Source organism: Chiloscyllium punctatum, chromosome 45 (genome assembly GCF_047496795.1).
Source record: "Chiloscyllium punctatum isolate Juve2018m chromosome 45, sChiPun1.3, whole genome shotgun sequence".
Classification (NCBI taxonomy): Eukaryota; Metazoa; Chordata; class Chondrichthyes; order Orectolobiformes; family Hemiscylliidae; genus Chiloscyllium; species Chiloscyllium punctatum.
This window is the reverse complement of record NC_092783.1, coordinates 14790517-14808340: the sequence shown is the minus strand read 5'-3', so window position 1 is coordinate 14808340 and position 17824 is coordinate 14790517. Positions and strand designations below refer to the sequence as shown.

Genomic DNA, 17824 nt, shown 5'->3' with positions numbered 1-17824 from the left:
CTGCATCAGTTATCTCCATGCATATTAAGTTTGATCTAGCAAATCAGAACCATCTCCTTGTAAAGTCATAGAGATCTACTCCACAAAAGCCCTTCAGCCCACTTTGTCGTGCCCATTGAAAGCACCCACCTAACTATTCAAATCACATTTTCCAGCACTTGGTCCATAGCTTTGCAGGCCCTGGCATTGCAAGTGTACATCAAAATACTTCTTTAATGTTATGAGGGTTTCTGCCTCTACCATCTTTGCAGGCAGCAAGTTCCAAATTCCCAGCACCCTCAGGATGAAAGGATTTTTATTCACATCCCTTTTAAACCTTCTGTCCCCTAATTTTAATCCCTATCCCCTGGTTGTTGATCCCACCACCGAGGAGAAATGTTTCTTCCCTTCTACCCTGTCTCTGTCGCTCATAATTTTATGCAACTTGATCATACCCCTACCCACCCACCCCCAGTCTCCTCTGCTGCAAGAAAGACAACACCAATCTATCCAATCCCTCTTCACAGCTAAAGCTCTCCAGACCAAGCAACTTCCTGGTAATTTGCCTCTGTACCCACTCCAGTGCAGTCACATTCCTCCTATAATGTGGATTTGAGAACTGCATACAATACTCTAACTGTGGCCTTACCAAGCTTTTGTACAGTTCCGGCAAACCCCCCAGTTCTTCAATACTATGCCTTGGCTATTAAAACCAAGCATTCCTTCTGCTCTCTTAACGACTTTAATCGATCAGTCCTGCTACATTAAGAGAGTTAAGGATCACTGCACAATCTCAGCATTTCCTTCTTTGGTTTAATATTTTAAGAATTTGGAGCTTTCTTTCTTATCCTACTTGAAGTTATCCCTTCCCACACTTTGCAATCAACCTAATAGTTTTTTTTGAAAATGCTTAAGTATTATTTAAACATTCAACAAATTAAGCTGGATAAAGCTTCTTATCAAAATGCGCAATTCCAATTTATTATTCTCATATGCTAAGTGACTGCAACTGTATTTCGGATGTGTGTGTCAAGATCCTTGTGTTTACAATTGCAGTAATGTGCAGAACTAGGTAATTTAAGGCCATCCCAAGTACTTCACATGACCTGGGTAAAGGCAGGAGGTGCAAATACAGTCCTCTGCCTTGTGTCCTGTAAATTGCTGTTTGCAGAGACACACAGCTCATGATACCTGTGGACTTTGCTTCCATGACATGAACTTCTATTGAAACCCAACTGATAAGAAAGGTTCATTTGTATTTTATACTAAATATGATGCAATGAACATAGCTCAGCAACATTGTTGGCATCCTGCCCCTGAATGTGGGGAGCAATGGCTGCCAATTGAGGAAAAGTAATGTTATCACTACAGCATTGTAACATGTGGTCTGTTTTCTGAGTGGTAAAAATAATGACTGCAGATGCTGGAAACCAGATTCTGGATTAGAGGTGCTGGAAGAGCACAACAGTTCAGGCAGCATCCAAGTAGCTTTGAAATAGCCTGAAGCACAGGCTCACTGCCTTTATTCTTGATGAAGGGCTTTTGCCCGAAACGTCGATTTCAAAGCTACTTGGATGCTGCCTGAACTGCTGTTTTCTGAGTGGTGCTTGTCACAGATGTAAAATTTCTGGAACTGCCACAAACATTATCTCACAGTTTTAGTCAGAAACCCAAACAGACACATTTTGTCTCACTCCTCTATCTTAGAAAAGGATCAATGAATTTTCCAAGGGTGTTTGGAGTGGCCAGATATGATAAAATCCAAGATTTAGACTTTGTTTCCGGTTTCTCCATACCTGTTGGATGACATAATGTGCATTTATGTAGCACCATTAACATAGGTCAAAGGTCTTGCAATACAGAATCAATACAAACAGTATAAACTGAATCCACTCTGAGCTTTTGAAATCTATAAACCTGTATAAAACTACAACTTACAGCCTGTTCCTTTTGAGGACATTGGAGGATCAGCTACATGACAAGCTGAAAAAACAATTGTTATTTGCCACAATGTTAGACTCACTAGCTGCCCTTTGTAAGGACAACATCCACCAACAAACTCTGGATTAATGAGTTTGAGTATGGAATGGGATCTTAATCACCAAAAGAGACCATTAGGGCCAGTGAGAAAGAGTAGCATGTACATACTTTCATCTTGAAAATTTTTTTTCTCTCTAGTAACTGGAAATTGAGACAGCAAAATTTTCCTTTATTTTGATAAAGCTTCAATGAATCCTTGTTGTCTAGGACAGTTAATTTTTAAAAAACATACAGCAAACCTATGATTTTCTGCCTATAATCGAGTTCCAAAATGGCCTCTGTGGCACATGTGCGCAATGTTGTTGCAGGAAGTGCCAGGTACCACCTTAGGCAGAGCAACAGCACAAGTACATGCATGAAACATCACATTGCAATATTAATCAACAACAACACAGACTTTTATGCCAATAATTCTATTCTGGAACTCAACAATCTAGCTATCACCCTACCATTTACTATGTACAGGCGACCATAAAGGATTTCCCCATCCCCACCTATTTAAAGGGCTCTTCATTCACTTTCAAGTTAGTTGCTGATTGATTCCTCCTAGCTGTTACTGTTTGCAGAGGTGTTGGATGATTCGCACAACTAAGTCTTAAATCCAGAGGGAATGGAATGAGAGGCATTGAAGAACTTTAAACTCAAGACAAAATACTGGAAATATTCAGGTAGTCAGGCAACGTCTGTGGAGAGCGAACAGGGTTAACAGTCCAGGTCAATAACCTCTCTTCAGAATTTGGGGTTGTTAGAAAGTGAAATGGGACAGGATGGGAAAAGAAAAGCAGGGAAGGTCTGTGATGGGTTGGAAGATAAGCCAGATTAACTGCAGAAGTGTTGGAGATGCTGGGTCAGAGGGAGTGGTAATGGGACAAATAATGAAACAAAAACGTTTCCAGAAGAGATTTAATGGCAGTGTGACCAAAACCTGCAAGGGTAAAGGACAGAGTATGCTGCTGCCTCCTGCAAGTGAGAGTGTGTCAGTGAATTTGGTTTATTCTGTGAGGGTGAAATGGCAGGGTTGAATAGCTAGTGGTGTGTAAGCTGTAAGATCAAGCTTGCAGTAATATTAAATACGTGAAGACTAGGTGAAGCTGAGTATGAGGTGTAAATTGTGATTTTCAGCAGATGCATGATCAGGGTCATTTCACTGAACAGTTTGTGTGAGATTGCCTCTTTCATTTGTTAATGATGATTGATAATTGGTTACTTCACCAATTAAAACTAACAGGTGCTGTTCTTAAAGGGTTTGTAGTGATTGTAACAAGGTCAACCAGGTGAACCTCACAGAATATGAGTTCCCTGACTGGGGCTGTTAATCCGGTCAAATCAGGGAGCCCGGGCTGACAGATTAAAAACAGGAGTGTCAGAAATTGTATTCACTTTGAGAGACTCTCCACATTAAATTAGGATGACTTGGCGATGGGATACCAACTTCTGTAGAGTTATTTCAGGCACAACCACAAACTGCAATTTATCCATATAAATAAAATACAACAAAGTAAATTTAATTTCAGGCACAACCACAAACTGCAATTTATCCATATAAATAAAATACAACAAAGTAAATTTAATTTCTGTTTCAAGTGTTAATGAAGTAAGTCAGTCCCACTGCTTCCTATTGGTTGTGAAAAATTCAAGTGTTCCAAAAAAGACCATCTCCAGGCCACAAACGTAGCTGTGGAAGAGAGTCAGTCAAGACAAACTGAACTCCCCCCACCCATCCTTGACAAACCTGCAGTTGCTGATGAATGCCCTGGTAAGGCCCATGAGATATCCTGAAGGTCATGGTGTGTAGGAGAGAGGAATGGATGGCTGAGAGATCAAAATGGCAGCTGGGATGAGTTAAATAATAAGTATCTTGGGTGCACAATGTCAATATGGGAGAAGGGAAGTATTCTAAGCTAATGGGGCAGGGATATTATTGTGTAAATTATTGGGAGAATAGAGTATGGGGAGGACATTGTGATGAAAAGTAGATGCTCCTGGTGGAGTGGTGTTAGCCAATCACAGGGAGGATGGCAGGTTAACTTGGGTGTCTGGAGTTGGGGGGTCAGGAGGGAAACTCCTGTTACATTTGGCCAATAAGCTGGGCTGGAAAGGATTTTAACTGTTGATCCAAACTTTGTCACCCCCTTTCAGCTGTCACAGTTCTGAAGCCAAGAGAACATAACCCATAACAGTAAAGCTATAAAGGTTTGAGGCCGCTGACCAATTTGCACATTTAAATAGAAGTCCACAACCCCACACCCTTTTCTGACCAGGTGAGTCACCTATCACATCACTCCAGTCTATTAAACTGGAAGTGAGCAGATCTTTTTACATGTTTACAAGCCAGGATTTATCACCCATTCCTAATTGTCCTTCAGAATGTAACAATGAAGTACCTTCTTAAAATGCTGCAGTCCTTGGGGTGTAGGTACACCAACCTTGCTCTAAGGATTGCCACTTCCAAGGTTTTGAGCAAACAGCAGTGAAAAATGTGTGATTTTAAGGGGAAATTGTAGTGGTTGTGTCCCAGGCATCAGTTGCCCTTGTCCTTCTCGGTGGTAAAGGTCATGGGTTTGGAAGGTGCTGTCAAAGGAGCCATTGGTGAGTTATGGCTGTATATGCTGTAGATGGTAAATGCCATTATGAACCAGGTTAGGTTTCTGATCTTTGAAGTTTTTTTAATTCATTCATGGGATATGGGCATTGCTGGCTGGGCTAGAATTTATTGCCCATCACCAGTTCCCTTGAGAAGGAGATGGTGTGTTGCAGACATTGTACTGCAGGTGTACCCTCAATGCTGTTAGGGGGTTCCAGGATTTTGATTCAGCAAGACTGTAAGAATGGCAATATATTTCCAGGTCAGAAAGATGGGTAGCTTGGAAGGGAGCTTGCAGGTAGTCATGGTTCCCAAATATCTGCTGGCCTCGTTCTTCTAGCTCGAAGTGGTGATGGGCTTGGAAGGTCCTGTCTAAGGTGCCTTGATGAATTTCTGCAGAGCGTCTTGTACATGATACACACTGAGTGTCAATGGTAGAGGGAGTAGATGTGGTGCCAATTAAGCAGGCTGTTCCGGCCTGGATGGTAACTGCAATCCAGAGGAGAGAAAATCTTTTTAAATAATTAAGTAGTGTCTATGGATTAAAATAAAATGACTACAGGTACAATATCTGAATGTGGGCTATCCGAGAGGCAATGTTATAGAAGTTTATAAAATAATGAGGGGTATAAATAGAGTTGGTAGGTAGTTGTTTTTCTCTAGCATGGGGGATTTCAAGACTACGGAGCACATGTTTAAGGTTAGCGGAGAGAGATTTAGAAAAGACATGAGGGACAAGCTTTTACACAGAGGGTGGTTTGCATGTGGAATTAATTTCCTGAGGAAGTGGTGGAGGTGTTACACCACTGTTTAAAAGACATTTGGATAAGTACATGAATAGAAAAGGAGGGATATGGGCCAGGAGCAGGCAGATGGGGCAAGTTCAGTTTGGGATTATGTTCAGCATGGACTGGTTGGACCAAAGGATCTGGTTCCGTGCTGTATGTCTCTATGACACCACATTACTGTAAGGTGCCATGCTTGAATTTTATTTCTTATTAAATGAGTGGACTAGCTGATCGGCCGATTTGGTTAGAAGCAGTATTGGTACAGCGGCAGGCCAAATTACTCATCAAACTTCAAGCATTTTTTTCAACTCATCCTCCAGCACCCCTTCTAAAGGTCCCAAGCATGTGGAAACACACATTAGTTGGACTGAAGGTTACACATTTTCTGACTGCACATTACATGCACATGTATAGAGCAGTGATTGAGTCAACACTATTGATTAGTTCTGAAGTCATTTTGGACTCGAGACATTAACTGTTTCTCTTCTCACAGATCCTACCAGACCTGCTGAGTTTCTCCAACATCTTCTGTGTTTGTTTCATATTTCCAACATCTGCAATGGTCTGCTTTTATTTATTCTCTTACTCACAAAATTGCTGAAAAAGCTCAGCGGGCCTGGCAGCATCCTTGGAGAGAAATCAGAGTTAATGTTTTGGGTTGAGTGACCCTTCCTGAGCTTTTCCAGAAATTTTTTTTTGTTTCTGATTTATAAGCATCTGCAGTTCTTTCGGTTTTTATTTACTATTTATTCATTATCTTGGTGTTATCGGTATGTGGTAGGATAACTGCTACATGGTAAGCAGCCATTTCAGAATCACAAAATTGAAGGAAGAAGTAATTTTATCTATTTTATCCTTGCCAGCTTTCCAAATTAGCAGAAAAACTAGTGCCACTTTCCTGCCTTCACCCTGTAACTCTGAAAATTTTCCATCAACTATCTTATTCCTTTTGGGATGTCAATTGAACCTACTTATACCACATTCTCAGGTAGTGCATTTCAGCTACCACGAGTTAAATTTCTGCTCAATTATAATTGCTCACATCTTGTTTCACCCTGATAATAAATAAGTGATAGTAATAGTAATATAACGATGATGCTGAGACAGAAAATTCAAGACGGAATGAGGGCAAGAGATTTTCTTCCTGCAGTGGAAAGAGAAAACGTTCTGTCATCTATCTGTTGTTGCAATATAGTGAACATCTGAAATTGGAAAGCCCATGTTCCACGTGTAAACTTTAAGTGGCTGTCTTTCCCCTAAACTGAGATCAACAGTGGAGGTTACATGAGGAACCACAGGGCTTTTCCATTTCCCTTTTCAATCTTGATTTTAAAAAGAGAGAGAGGGAAAGGTGTTGCTGACTTTCAGAAGGGGGAGAAAGTACATGCAGAACAAGGAAATATTACCGTGTACAGCCATAAGCCTGTGACCTGGGCTCGGGAGCTTGCCTGTACCGGGGAGAATCGTGCCGTGCCGAGCCCAGGGCGCGGAGACAGTGTGAGGGGGGCACAGGCTGCAGGCCGCCTCCTGCCGGAGTAGGCCCCGTTGTTAGGGTAACCGACCTCTTCAACCCTGGTAAGAACATTAAATATCCACCGACACTAAACTCTCGCCGTGAACGGCCAGCCGCCTGCTTTTTGGATGTGTTTAAACCAGTGGCCACCTCCTTCACCCAGGCTCGGGCACTCTCTGTCCTGATTTTGAATTTCTCCGTCAGGTTTGTTTCTCTAGGCCACGGCAATGTGACTTATCCCAAACCAAGTGTTACTAATCGAATTGTCACAAACGCTACCCTTTTGAATTGGTGAACGTTATTTTCATCTTCCAGACTAAATGGGTGCAGTGGTAGTGTCCCTATCCCTGGACCAGAAGACCCAGGTTTAAGTCCCACCTGTTCCAGAGGTGTGTAATAATATATCTCCTGAACAGGTTGATTAGAAAAAGGGTTAATTTTTTTACAAGTTCCGATGGGGTGGGGGTGTCTTATGGCACAGTGCTCGTGTCCCTATTTCTGAGCCAAGAGACCTGGGTTCAAATCCCACCTTCTCCAGAGGGGTGTCATAGCAGTTCTGAACAGGTGAGCTAGAAAATTGTACCTATTCAAAAGTTATACTGTGTGGTGAACTTGCTACCTTGGGATTTGTAACTTGAGCTGTTTTTTTTACACAACCTGATGTGAAATACTGTGACACATCCTTGTAGCTGTTGGGAGCTGAATCCTAAAGGAAGGAATGCTACTGCTGCATTTAAAGACCCCCTCCTTTCCCCCCCCCCCCCCCCAACCTGCCCAGTCATAAAGTCTGTAACCTTCAGATTTTGAAAGAAAAATTAATTAATAAATGAAGGATATGTTGGTACACTTTTAAGGTTTGGCTCTGGGGGTATCTTTCTACTGCGTCTCTATATTGTGACCAGTAATTATGTAACTGAAGTACTTCATTGACAGTAATGTACTGATTATGAAAAATGCTTTATAAATGTAAGCCTTTAAAAAAAAATTTGTAAATGTTTTGAAATGTTGAAAAATAGTACCTGATCTTGAAATAGCATACAAAGCTATGGGTCAAGTGCTGTAAGTGGGATTAATTGAAATAAATGTTTGTAGACTGGTGTGGACACGATAGGTTAAAGGGCCCCTTTGCATGTGTTTTACTTCCATGATTCATTTTTTCTAGACATTTTCTAATTGGTCTGCTTAGCAATGTTATTACACAGGGCATGAACCTTGACCTTCTGGCCCTTATAATGTCAAATCTAGATATTTTCTTGTTAATCTGTTGAGGAGTGTTTGAAGTCTGAAACAAGTGAACTTTAACCCTCCTGTCTTGGTATAGGGATACCTGTACATCCACTGCTCCACAAGAGACAGTCAGGGCTCCTTTTTATGAGTTGCTATGGGATTTGAAGCCACAACTGCTCAGCACTGTCCCAGGCCAGCCTGGGCATCTCAATCCACAGTAATTGACATTACCCCTACATAACTGTCTCAGCACTAGTAAAGATGAACAGGAAAGAACCCAGCTCTTAAATATGTTCTCATCAGCCTCTTCAGAGTTGTTATACACCTGTAGAGGAGGTGGGACTTGAATGCAGGCCTTCTGCTCCAGAGGTGGGGGCAGTACCACTGCATCAGAAGGCATTGGGGCTGCTTTCCATATTATACAGAATCACAATGGTGCAGAGGCTATTCAGCCTATTGAGTCTGCACCATCCCTCCAAAGAGCATCCCACCCAGACCCATATCTGTACCAGTGCCTTGTTTCAGAGATAGAGGATACCTTGTGGTTCTCGGCACAATTTGCTAATGCAAGTCTGTTTGCCTGAGAGATTTCAAGCAAGATTTCCCACGAGAGGGGAAAAGTCATCAATGTGACAGAACATTGATATACAATAATCTGCATTTTGTTTGTACCCTTTTTAGTCTTGAATATAAAATATCCCAAGGCAGTTCATAACATGAACTGGAGAAAATTAAGTGTCATACGAGACTTTAAGAGAAGTGATCATGCAAGCAATAGCTTAGTGAGTGAGGTGGAATTTAAAGGATGGGACAGATGTAGAGACGGATATTCAGTTTGAAATCTAGGCAGGTGAAGTCATAGAGCAATGAGTTTTGATGAATATTTAAACCTTTGGTTGTTTGTGGAGAAACAAATTAGTGAAAAATAGAAAGTGGAAATAGAGGGAGGAGAATGTTAAGATTACATTCATTTTGCTCTGTTTAATAGGTGGCAATCCAGAAGGAACTGAAATGGATAAACCACTAGAGGGAAGTGTAAGTATGTGGCCTTCACTGAGGAAGGCATTGTATGTTTTTTTGTGGTGTTCCCTGTGAAGCTAATAATTTTAAAACTTTTGAACTGCCAGTGGTTAATCTAAAGGGATTGCATTGCAATATTTTTTTCTTGTTAAGATTCTTAACAAATTAAAGAACATTTGAGTGAAGATCTTTTTTGGTTGGAAGCACTACAGAAAAATTCCCTTGTTTATGTTTTAATGCAACCAAAAATCTCCCTCCATCGTTAGTCTTCACCCTGCCATTTAAGTAGATTCTTTATTCTCTCAGAACCAGCTATAGGTAATTATTAGTTCCCAAGGGCATCCTTTCTCTTCCTATACCAGACCTGATAATTTCAAATTCTTGAGCTAGCTTTTAGCGTTGAAGCTATCCTGAAGATTATTCTTTCAAAGCTAAAGAAATCTTTATATCTTGTTAAAATCCTCATACACTGAGTAGATGAGTTTGAGCTACCAGAAGCCTGAGAATAGGTGCCTGTATCTTTGTGTTTTGTCTCAAATTGTGACAGGCTGAAGTTCAGTAATATTTTAAGAAAACATCTTGTAATTAGATCTGACAGTGCCATCTTCCTCTTTGAATCCCTATCCATGGCAATTTTGCTCACATTGATTATCCAAGTGAAGTAATCTTCCAGGTGACTGGTGCACAGAGGTTGGGGGTACTGGTTTCCTGAATCTCAATTGCCTGAGAAATACTGGTGGCATATGGGAGAACTCAACTCACCATTGTCACTAAATGAATGTACATTTAAAATCAAGTAACCTGGACCAGTTATCAATAACAGTATATCTGTCTGTGGTAGTCATATTCCCTACAAATTACTAATAAAGATCCTGATAACAGAATCTTGAGCATCTGAGAATTCCTGATGCTTGTGATCCTGTTTAACAGGGTTTTGTTTTTAATGGTGGGCGGCAGTGGTTAGCACTGCTGCCTCACAGCGCCAGAGACCCAGGTTCAATTCCCGCCTCAGGCGACTGACTGTGTGGAGTTTGCACGTTCTCCCCGTGTCTGCGTGGGTTTCCTCCGGGTGCTCCGGTTTCCTCCCACAGTCCAAAAGATCTGCAGGTCAGGTGAATTGGCCATGCTAAATTGCCCGTAGTGTTAGGTAAGGGGTAGATGTAGATGTAGGGGTGTGGGTGGGTTACGCTTTGGCAGGGCAGTGTGGACTTGTTGGGCCGAAGGCCCTGTTTCCACACTGGAAGTAATCTAATCTAATACTAATGTTATTTTGCATCTTTCTATTTTGTTTAAAGTATAACCATTTACCAACTTGCCACTTCTAATGCCTTCCAATGACTTTGAAGTCTATTCACTGTCAGCATAGATGCTTTGGTCATTCTGTATGGATATGGATACCATACACCTTGCCAGTAAAACAATCTGTCCTGTCACCTTAACCTTAACACACAAGCCAGCCAGGCCTTCAATCAGTAGAATTCCGAATGGCTGAAATGACCCCTGCCCTGACCATTTCCCACTTCTCCATTAAATTAAAAAGACCATTTCAAAACTTTTTTTAAACCTCTTGCTACTTTTGTTAATCTCCTCCTGAAGCTAATGGTTAACAAGATACTTGCAGCAATCCTCCTGTGCCTGAATGGCCAGGAATCTTTGACATCTATCAATAAGACCAAAAAATAGAGCATAACTTGTTTGTCTCAAGTACGGAGATCTATGTTCCTACAGTTATGTTTCTTGCAAATGCTTCATTTTAATCATAAAATAATTAGGAGCAAGAGTAGGCAATTCACCTCCTTGAGCCTGCTCTGCCATTTAATACAATAAAGACTGACCTCACCTCAGCATTGACTCCACTTTCTTACCCACACTCTAAACGCTTCAACGTATTACTAATTAAAAATCTTTCTCCATAAATTTACTCAATGTCCCAACATCCACCGCAGAAGTAATGAATTCCACAGATTCATGACTGAAGTAATTTCTCATCTGTTTAAAATCTATTGCTATCTTAAAACTGACCTCATTCTAGATTGCTCCACATATGTCTTGTCAATCCCTTTTAGGATCTTGTACCTCAAATAGATCTCTCTCTCTTTATTCTTCTAAACTACAGAGTATAGGCCTAAACTACTAAATATATCTTAAGACAAGCCCTTCATCTCTGGAATCAACTTCATGAATCCCCTGCACTGCTTCTAATGCAACCACATCCCTCTGTTATTTGGGCCAAAATTGTACACAGTACATCTGGTGTGGTCTCTCTAAAGTCTTCTCCAGGTGCAGCAACCCCTACTTCTATACTGTTCCTTGCCAAATGGGGGAATTGAAGTTTATTGCTTTCCTTTATTAACTGCATGCTTGTTTTCTACAATTTGTGCTCAAGGACGCCAGATCTCTCTTCACCAAAGCACTCTGAATTTTTTTTTATTTAGATGATTTCCCTTTCTATTGCTCTGACTAAAATGGATAACTTCTCTCGTGTTAAATATCATCTGCCAATTTTGGCTTATGCATTTAACCTATCCATATCCATTTGTAAATTTATTTCTTCATTACAACTTTCCACCCATTTTGTCATCTGCAAATTTGAGTTTATAGTACTTTCTATCCTTGCGTCCAAGTCATTAATGTTATTTGTAAATAGTTGAGCCTGAGGACCAAACCTTGTGACACTCAAAGTTGCATTTTGCCAATGGGCAACATGGTGGTTGGCACTGCTGCCTCAGTGCTGGGGACCCAGGTTCAATCCCAATCTTGGGCAACTGTGTCCGCCTGTATGGAGTTTGCACATTCTCCATGTCTGTGTGGGTTTCCTCTCACAGTCCAAAGATGTGCAGGTTAGGTGAATTGGCCATGCTAAATTACCCCGTGTTCAGGGATTGGTAGGTTAAGTGCATTAGTCAATGGAAATGTAAAGTAATAAGGTTGGGGAATGGGCCTGGATGATACTCTTTGTAGGGTTGGTGTGGAATTGTTGGCCAAATGGCCTGTTTCTATGCTGTAGAGATTCTATGAATGGGAAAAAGACCAATTTACCCCATCTATCAGCCAATCCTGTATTCCAGCCAATAAATCACCTCCAGCCCTTTGTGACCTTACCTTGTCTATTAATCTTTTGTGCTGCACTGAATGAAATGCCTTCTGAATGTTCAGATGTGCTCCATCTACAGGATTCTGGTTATTCCCTTTGCTTGTTATGACTTTATAGAATCAGATATACAATAAAAAAACATTCCCAGTGGTCCAAATCATGCCAACCAGATATCCTAAATAAGTATGCCCCATTTGGTTCCATTTGACAGCATTTGGTTCATATCCCTCTTAAACCCTTCCTATTCATATACCCATCCAAATGCCTTTTAAATGTTGTAATTGTACCAGCCTCCACCACTTCCTCTGTAGACTGGCAGGAGGCTGGAAGAATACAGGAAACCAGGCAGCATTAGGAGATGAAGTTGACGCTTTGGGTGTAACCCTTCTCTGGCAGCTCATTGCTTATATGCACCCCCACTGTGGTTGGGGGGGGTGGGGGGGGGGGGGGGGTGGAAAGACCTTGTTGATTTATTCTATCCATGCCCCTCATTACTTTATAAGCCTCCAAGGTCACCCCTTAGCCTCTAATACACCAGGGAAAATAGTTCCCCAGCCCCCAACATTCAGCCTCTTCCTGTAACTCAACCCTGGCAACATCTTTAAATGTTTTTGAACCCTTTCAAGTTTCGCAACATTCTTCGAATAGCAGGAAGACCAGAATTGCATACAGTATTCCAAAAGTGGCTTAAACAATGTCTGTACAGCTACATGGCCTCCCAACTTCTATACTGATCAACAAAGGAAAGCATACCAAATGCTGCCTTCACTATCTCATCTATCTATGACTCCACTGCCAAGGAGCTATGAATCTGCACTCCAAGGCCTCTTTATTTGGCAACACTTCCCAGGACCTTGCCCTAAGTGTATAAGTCCTGCCTGATTTGCCTTTCCAAAACGTGACCCCTTACATTTATCTAAGTTAAACTCTGTCACTCCTCAGCCTGTTGGCCCATCTGATTAAGGTCCCATTATACTGAAATAGTCTCCTTCGCTGTCTGCTGCACTATCAATTTTGGTGTCATCTACAAAACTTGCTAACTATTCCTTCTATATTTGCATCCAAATCTTTCCTATAAATGCCAAAAAGTATTGGACCCAGCATTTATCCTTGTAGCACAGCACTGGTTACAGGCCTCCAGTCAAAAAAGCAGCCCTCCACCACCACCCTTTTGTCTTCTACCTTTGAGCCAGTTCTGTATCCAAACAGCTAGTTCTGCCTCTATTGTGTGATCTAACCTTGCTAATCAGTCTGTGAGGAACCTTTTTAGAATGCCTTACTGAAGTCCATATAGATTATGCCCACCACTCTGCCCTCATCATTCGTTTTTGTTAATCTTTGAAGAGCTGTAGCAAATTAGTAAAGCACAACATTCCATTTATAAAATGATGCTGACCCTGAATTCCAATAATTTACCAATGGTACATATTAAACTAACTGGACTCTCGTTCCTTATTTTCTATGTTCCCATTTTGAATATGGCATTGTATTAACATTCTTCCAAAATGTTGGATCCTTCTCGAAATACAGAACTTTAGAATATTCTAACCAACAGATCCACTACCCCTCTTGCCACTTCCTTTTAGGGCCCTGGGGTTAGACCTTCAGGTCCTGGACACTTGTCTGCCTTCAATCCCAATAGTTTTCACGCTACTTTTATCCGTTATTGTGATTGTTCTAAGTTTCTCCCTTAATATAACCCCTTCTACCTTTCTAATCGTAAGAAATAACGAAATGCTTCAGTTTTCATTAGAGAACAAATTATTTATTTGACTGTAATTTGTGTACCCCACTGTTGGCTGTCCAGTCTTGTCCTCCAAGGGACCAATGTTTACACTAGCTATTTTTTCCTTTTATAGAAGCTTTTGCTACCTTTCTTTGTTAGTCTTTCTTTCTTTGCTTTTTTTTGAGAATTTTTTTGTTAACCCTTTCTTGGTCTTCAGGAAATTTCCCAACTTCCAACCTGCTACTTGGGGTTGCACTATTCTATGCCTTAGATTTTTGTTTTTATATTCACTTTAACCTCCATGCATACCCATGGATGATTTTTACCCCCTCTTACAATCTTTCTTTTCCAGAATATATTTTAGTTGAGAGCAGTTGAGGATCTCCTTAAATTCTGCTACTGCCCATCCATTGTCCTCCCTTTTTAGTCGTCTTGCCTGGTCCACTCAGGTGAAATTTGTCCGTGTCTGTGTAATTGCCTTTGTTTAACTCCAGAACCTCTTGTTTCTCATCCTGCAGTTGTATTTGAAATTCTTGCATATTGATTAGATTCCCTACCGTATGGAAACAGGCCTTTCGGCCCAACAAGTCCACAGTGATCCTCCGAAGAGTAACCCACCCAGACCCATTTCCCTAGCCTATGTTTATCCTTGACTAATGCATCTATCACTATGGGCAGTTTAGCGTTGTCAATTCACCTGACCTGTACATCTTAGGATTGTGGGAGGAAACAGGAGGAAACTCTGACACTGGGAGACTGTGCAAACTCTACACAGCCACTTGAGGCTGGAATTGAACCTGGGTCCCTGGTACTGACTCAGCAGTGCTAACCACTGAGCCACCATGCCACCCCTGAGAATCCTTCATAGGAGATCATTCTTTAATCCCACTTAATTAACAGTGTCAGCTCTCTGTTTGGTTCCTGATAATTGTTTCTTGGAGTAATCTCTAATACATTCAGCAAACTCTCCCTCAAGGTTGCCTTTCTTAATTGCCTGATCATGCCACCAATGATGTCCGTGCTGTCAGTTACCTTGGCCCTAAATGCTGCAGTGCCTCTTCTTTTTTTTCCACCCCTCCTCCCTTTCCTTCTAAAACCAACTTTTGTATCCCAGTATTTTGTCACTTGTCCAAAGCTCTGCTTCTGTATTTCCTGCCCAATTTTGTTAGTGCTCCTGTAAAGCATATTGGCTCATCCTTCCTGTTTGAAGGGAAGGATGTAAATATAAGCTGTTGTTACTGCTGCTTAGTGAATCAAATGAGGTCTGCTTGTATTTTTTTTGTTCCTTTTGGTTGGACAGGAATGCCACAACTAATGTGAACTTCGTGAAAGCTTGTTTAAATAGAAAACTACTCAATTGCTGAAGAAGGCATCTGTTGGGGAGTGTGGGAAAAGAAATGTCAAATGTTCTAAGTATTGTAATTAAGGAGTAATAACTCTTCTTGGCTATTCCAGAGCTTTGAGATCCATTATGTGACTGGTGACCTGTTCAAATGTCCTGAGCAGGACGCACTGGCGCATTGCATCAGTGAAGACCTTCGTATGGGAGCAGGGATAGCAGTAGTTTTCAAGCGGATGTTTCAATCTGTTGAAGAGCTGCTGAGTCAGAGTAAGATATGTCATTAGAGAAATGTGATTAGGAAAGTAAAAGGAATATCTATTTATTGCAAGAGAAATACAATATAAAAGTAGGAATGTTTTGATACGCTTGTACAAAGCATTGTTTAGGCCTTGTTTGGAGTATGGTGTACAGTTTTTGTTTATTTGAAAGGATGGGGCTACAATTATTTACTTTATTTTCATTTGGATGGAAGGACTAAATCTATGGTTGCTAAACTTATTGATTATAACGTGGGAGCAGATGTAGGTAATTCAGTCTCTCAAGCACACTCAACCGTTCAATGTCTGATCTGCTTTGTTTTGAATTTGAGATTCCCATCTATATCTAAAAGTTTGATTTCCTTCCATACAAGGATCAATCCATCCACCTCTTAAAAAAATATTTAATGGCCCTGACTCCACCTCCTTTTTGAAGCAAAGTGTTTTAAAGTTACAAAAACCTCAATTTCCTCCTATCTTTGTCCTAAAAGCATGATCCCTAATTTTTTTGGAGTACTACTTAGTTAAGCCTGTTCATCAAGGCATGTCAAGGTTGTGATTGACTGATCCCTTGCTTGCCTGGATAACTGCGCTTGAAGATTCTCTCAATCTCTGGCAACGCAGCATACTTGCAAATGTTCACTCCCTCTTTCACCAACACAGTAAAAGCAGTGAATATAATTTACAAAATGTGTAGTGCAGAAATTAAGGCTCCTTAGCCAGACCATTCAAACACCACTACTATCTAGAAGGAAAGGGCAGTAATCCATAGAATACCATCTGCAAGCTCTTCTCAAATGACACACCTCTTGGCTTGGAACTATCACCATGTTACTTCAGAACTTTATATCCCCTAAATGAATGAACTAATGAATATAGTAACTTGACTTCTGTCTTGTATCTGTATTGCTAATCTGATTAGCAAATTAAATTCAGCTCAGACAATGGGTGGAATCTGCATTACTTTTGGTTTCAGTGTCACTTACATGAAGTTGAGCTTTTTATCATGAGGCTTAGCAATCCCTCACTGTCTTTCCAAACTCACCTCATTAGCTACCTATCTTGCCCATATGATATCCCTCTGATTCTCTTTCCATTTTACTGCACCCAGATGCCAGAAGAACTTGCCACCCGGATGATACCTGTCTTTTGACACAAAAACCATAGAACAAGGCTGCTGTGCATCGGGACAAGCAGTGGCATTCTGAACTTGCTCTATCCAGTGATGGCCATTCAGTCAGAAGATGTCACAAGAGGAAGATAGTGTTGCAATTCTCTCTCCAGCTGGAGGGAGTGCTGTCGGTAGCAGTAGAACCACTTTCTGGCAGACTGACAAGACTATAAACACCTGATCCTGATAGCCTGCTCAGAGGTTGCTGATTAAGTCAGTACAGTCTCCATGGTGAAAATGAATGACAAGCAATACCACAAGACAGTCACCAATCTATCCTACTATGCCAGCATGAGTGTCATGCTTTTTTTCCCCTCTCTGCTACTGTACCCACTTCCCACCAAGACTCATGGTCTGACACTTTGTCACCATTTGTGTGCAGCATCTTCCCTGACTCTTGTTTCCCACTAGCCAGCCTCCATACTACTATCTCTGCATGGTTTCGCTTCCTCATTTCCCCTTCCCCCACCTCATCCTAGTTTCAAACTTCCAGCTCAGTTACTGTCTCCTTGACTTGTCCGACCTGCCTATCTTCTTTTCCACCTATCCGCTCCACCCTCTCCTCCTTGACCTATCACCTTCATCTCCTCCCCCACTCACCCATTGTACTCTATGCTACTTTCTCCCCACCCCCACCCTCCTCTAGCTTATATCTCCACGCTTCAGGCTCACTGCCTTTATTCCTGATGAAGGGCTTTTGCCCGAAATGTCGATTTCGCTGCTCGTTGGATGCTGCCTGAACTGCTGTGCTCTTCCAGCACCACTAATCCAGTATTTGGTTTTCAGCATCTGCAGTCATTGTTTTTACCTTCATGATTTCTGCACTGCCTACTTGTGTCCCCAGAACCACCTGTGTTAGCACTAACAGCTATGCTGCTCACTTTCATCACACTCCATTCCTCCCCTTTTCTCATTCCAGAATAAGACAGCCCACAATAGCGCAGATTGGATTTAGACAAGTGCTGGGGGGTCTGACATCAAGCTTCTCCATCTCCATGAGATATTCCAGTCCAACACAGAAGAAAACAAAGACTGCTCCTGGAGGGATGTCAAGGTATCCATGCCCTGCAAATCGAGTAAGGA

The 17824-nt window shown here is 41.4% G+C and overlaps 1 protein-coding gene across 7 annotated transcripts in view; it reads left to right on the top strand.

Moving 5' to 3' along the window:
- The window catches only part of LOC140467181 (ADP-ribose glycohydrolase OARD1-like), a 111977-nt gene that overhangs the window by 66581 nt on the left and 27572 nt on the right, over window positions 1-17824 (top strand). For 2 of the 7 annotated variants that reach the window (XM_072563349.1, XM_072563346.1), the window contains exons 1-3: window positions 6827-6966; window positions 9120-9166; window positions 15427-15580. In XM_072563349.1, coding sequence (XP_072419450.1) covers window positions 9143-9166; window positions 15427-15580 — 178 coding nt within the window. In that variant the 5' untranslated portion in view covers window positions 6827-6966; window positions 9120-9142. Of the gene's footprint in view, window positions 1-6826; window positions 6967-6992; window positions 7109-9119; window positions 9167-15426; window positions 15581-17660; window positions 17818-17824 lie in introns of those variants that run through there. The other 5 variants (XM_072563350.1, XM_072563347.1, XM_072563351.1 and 2 more) reach the window with 5 other exon arrangements.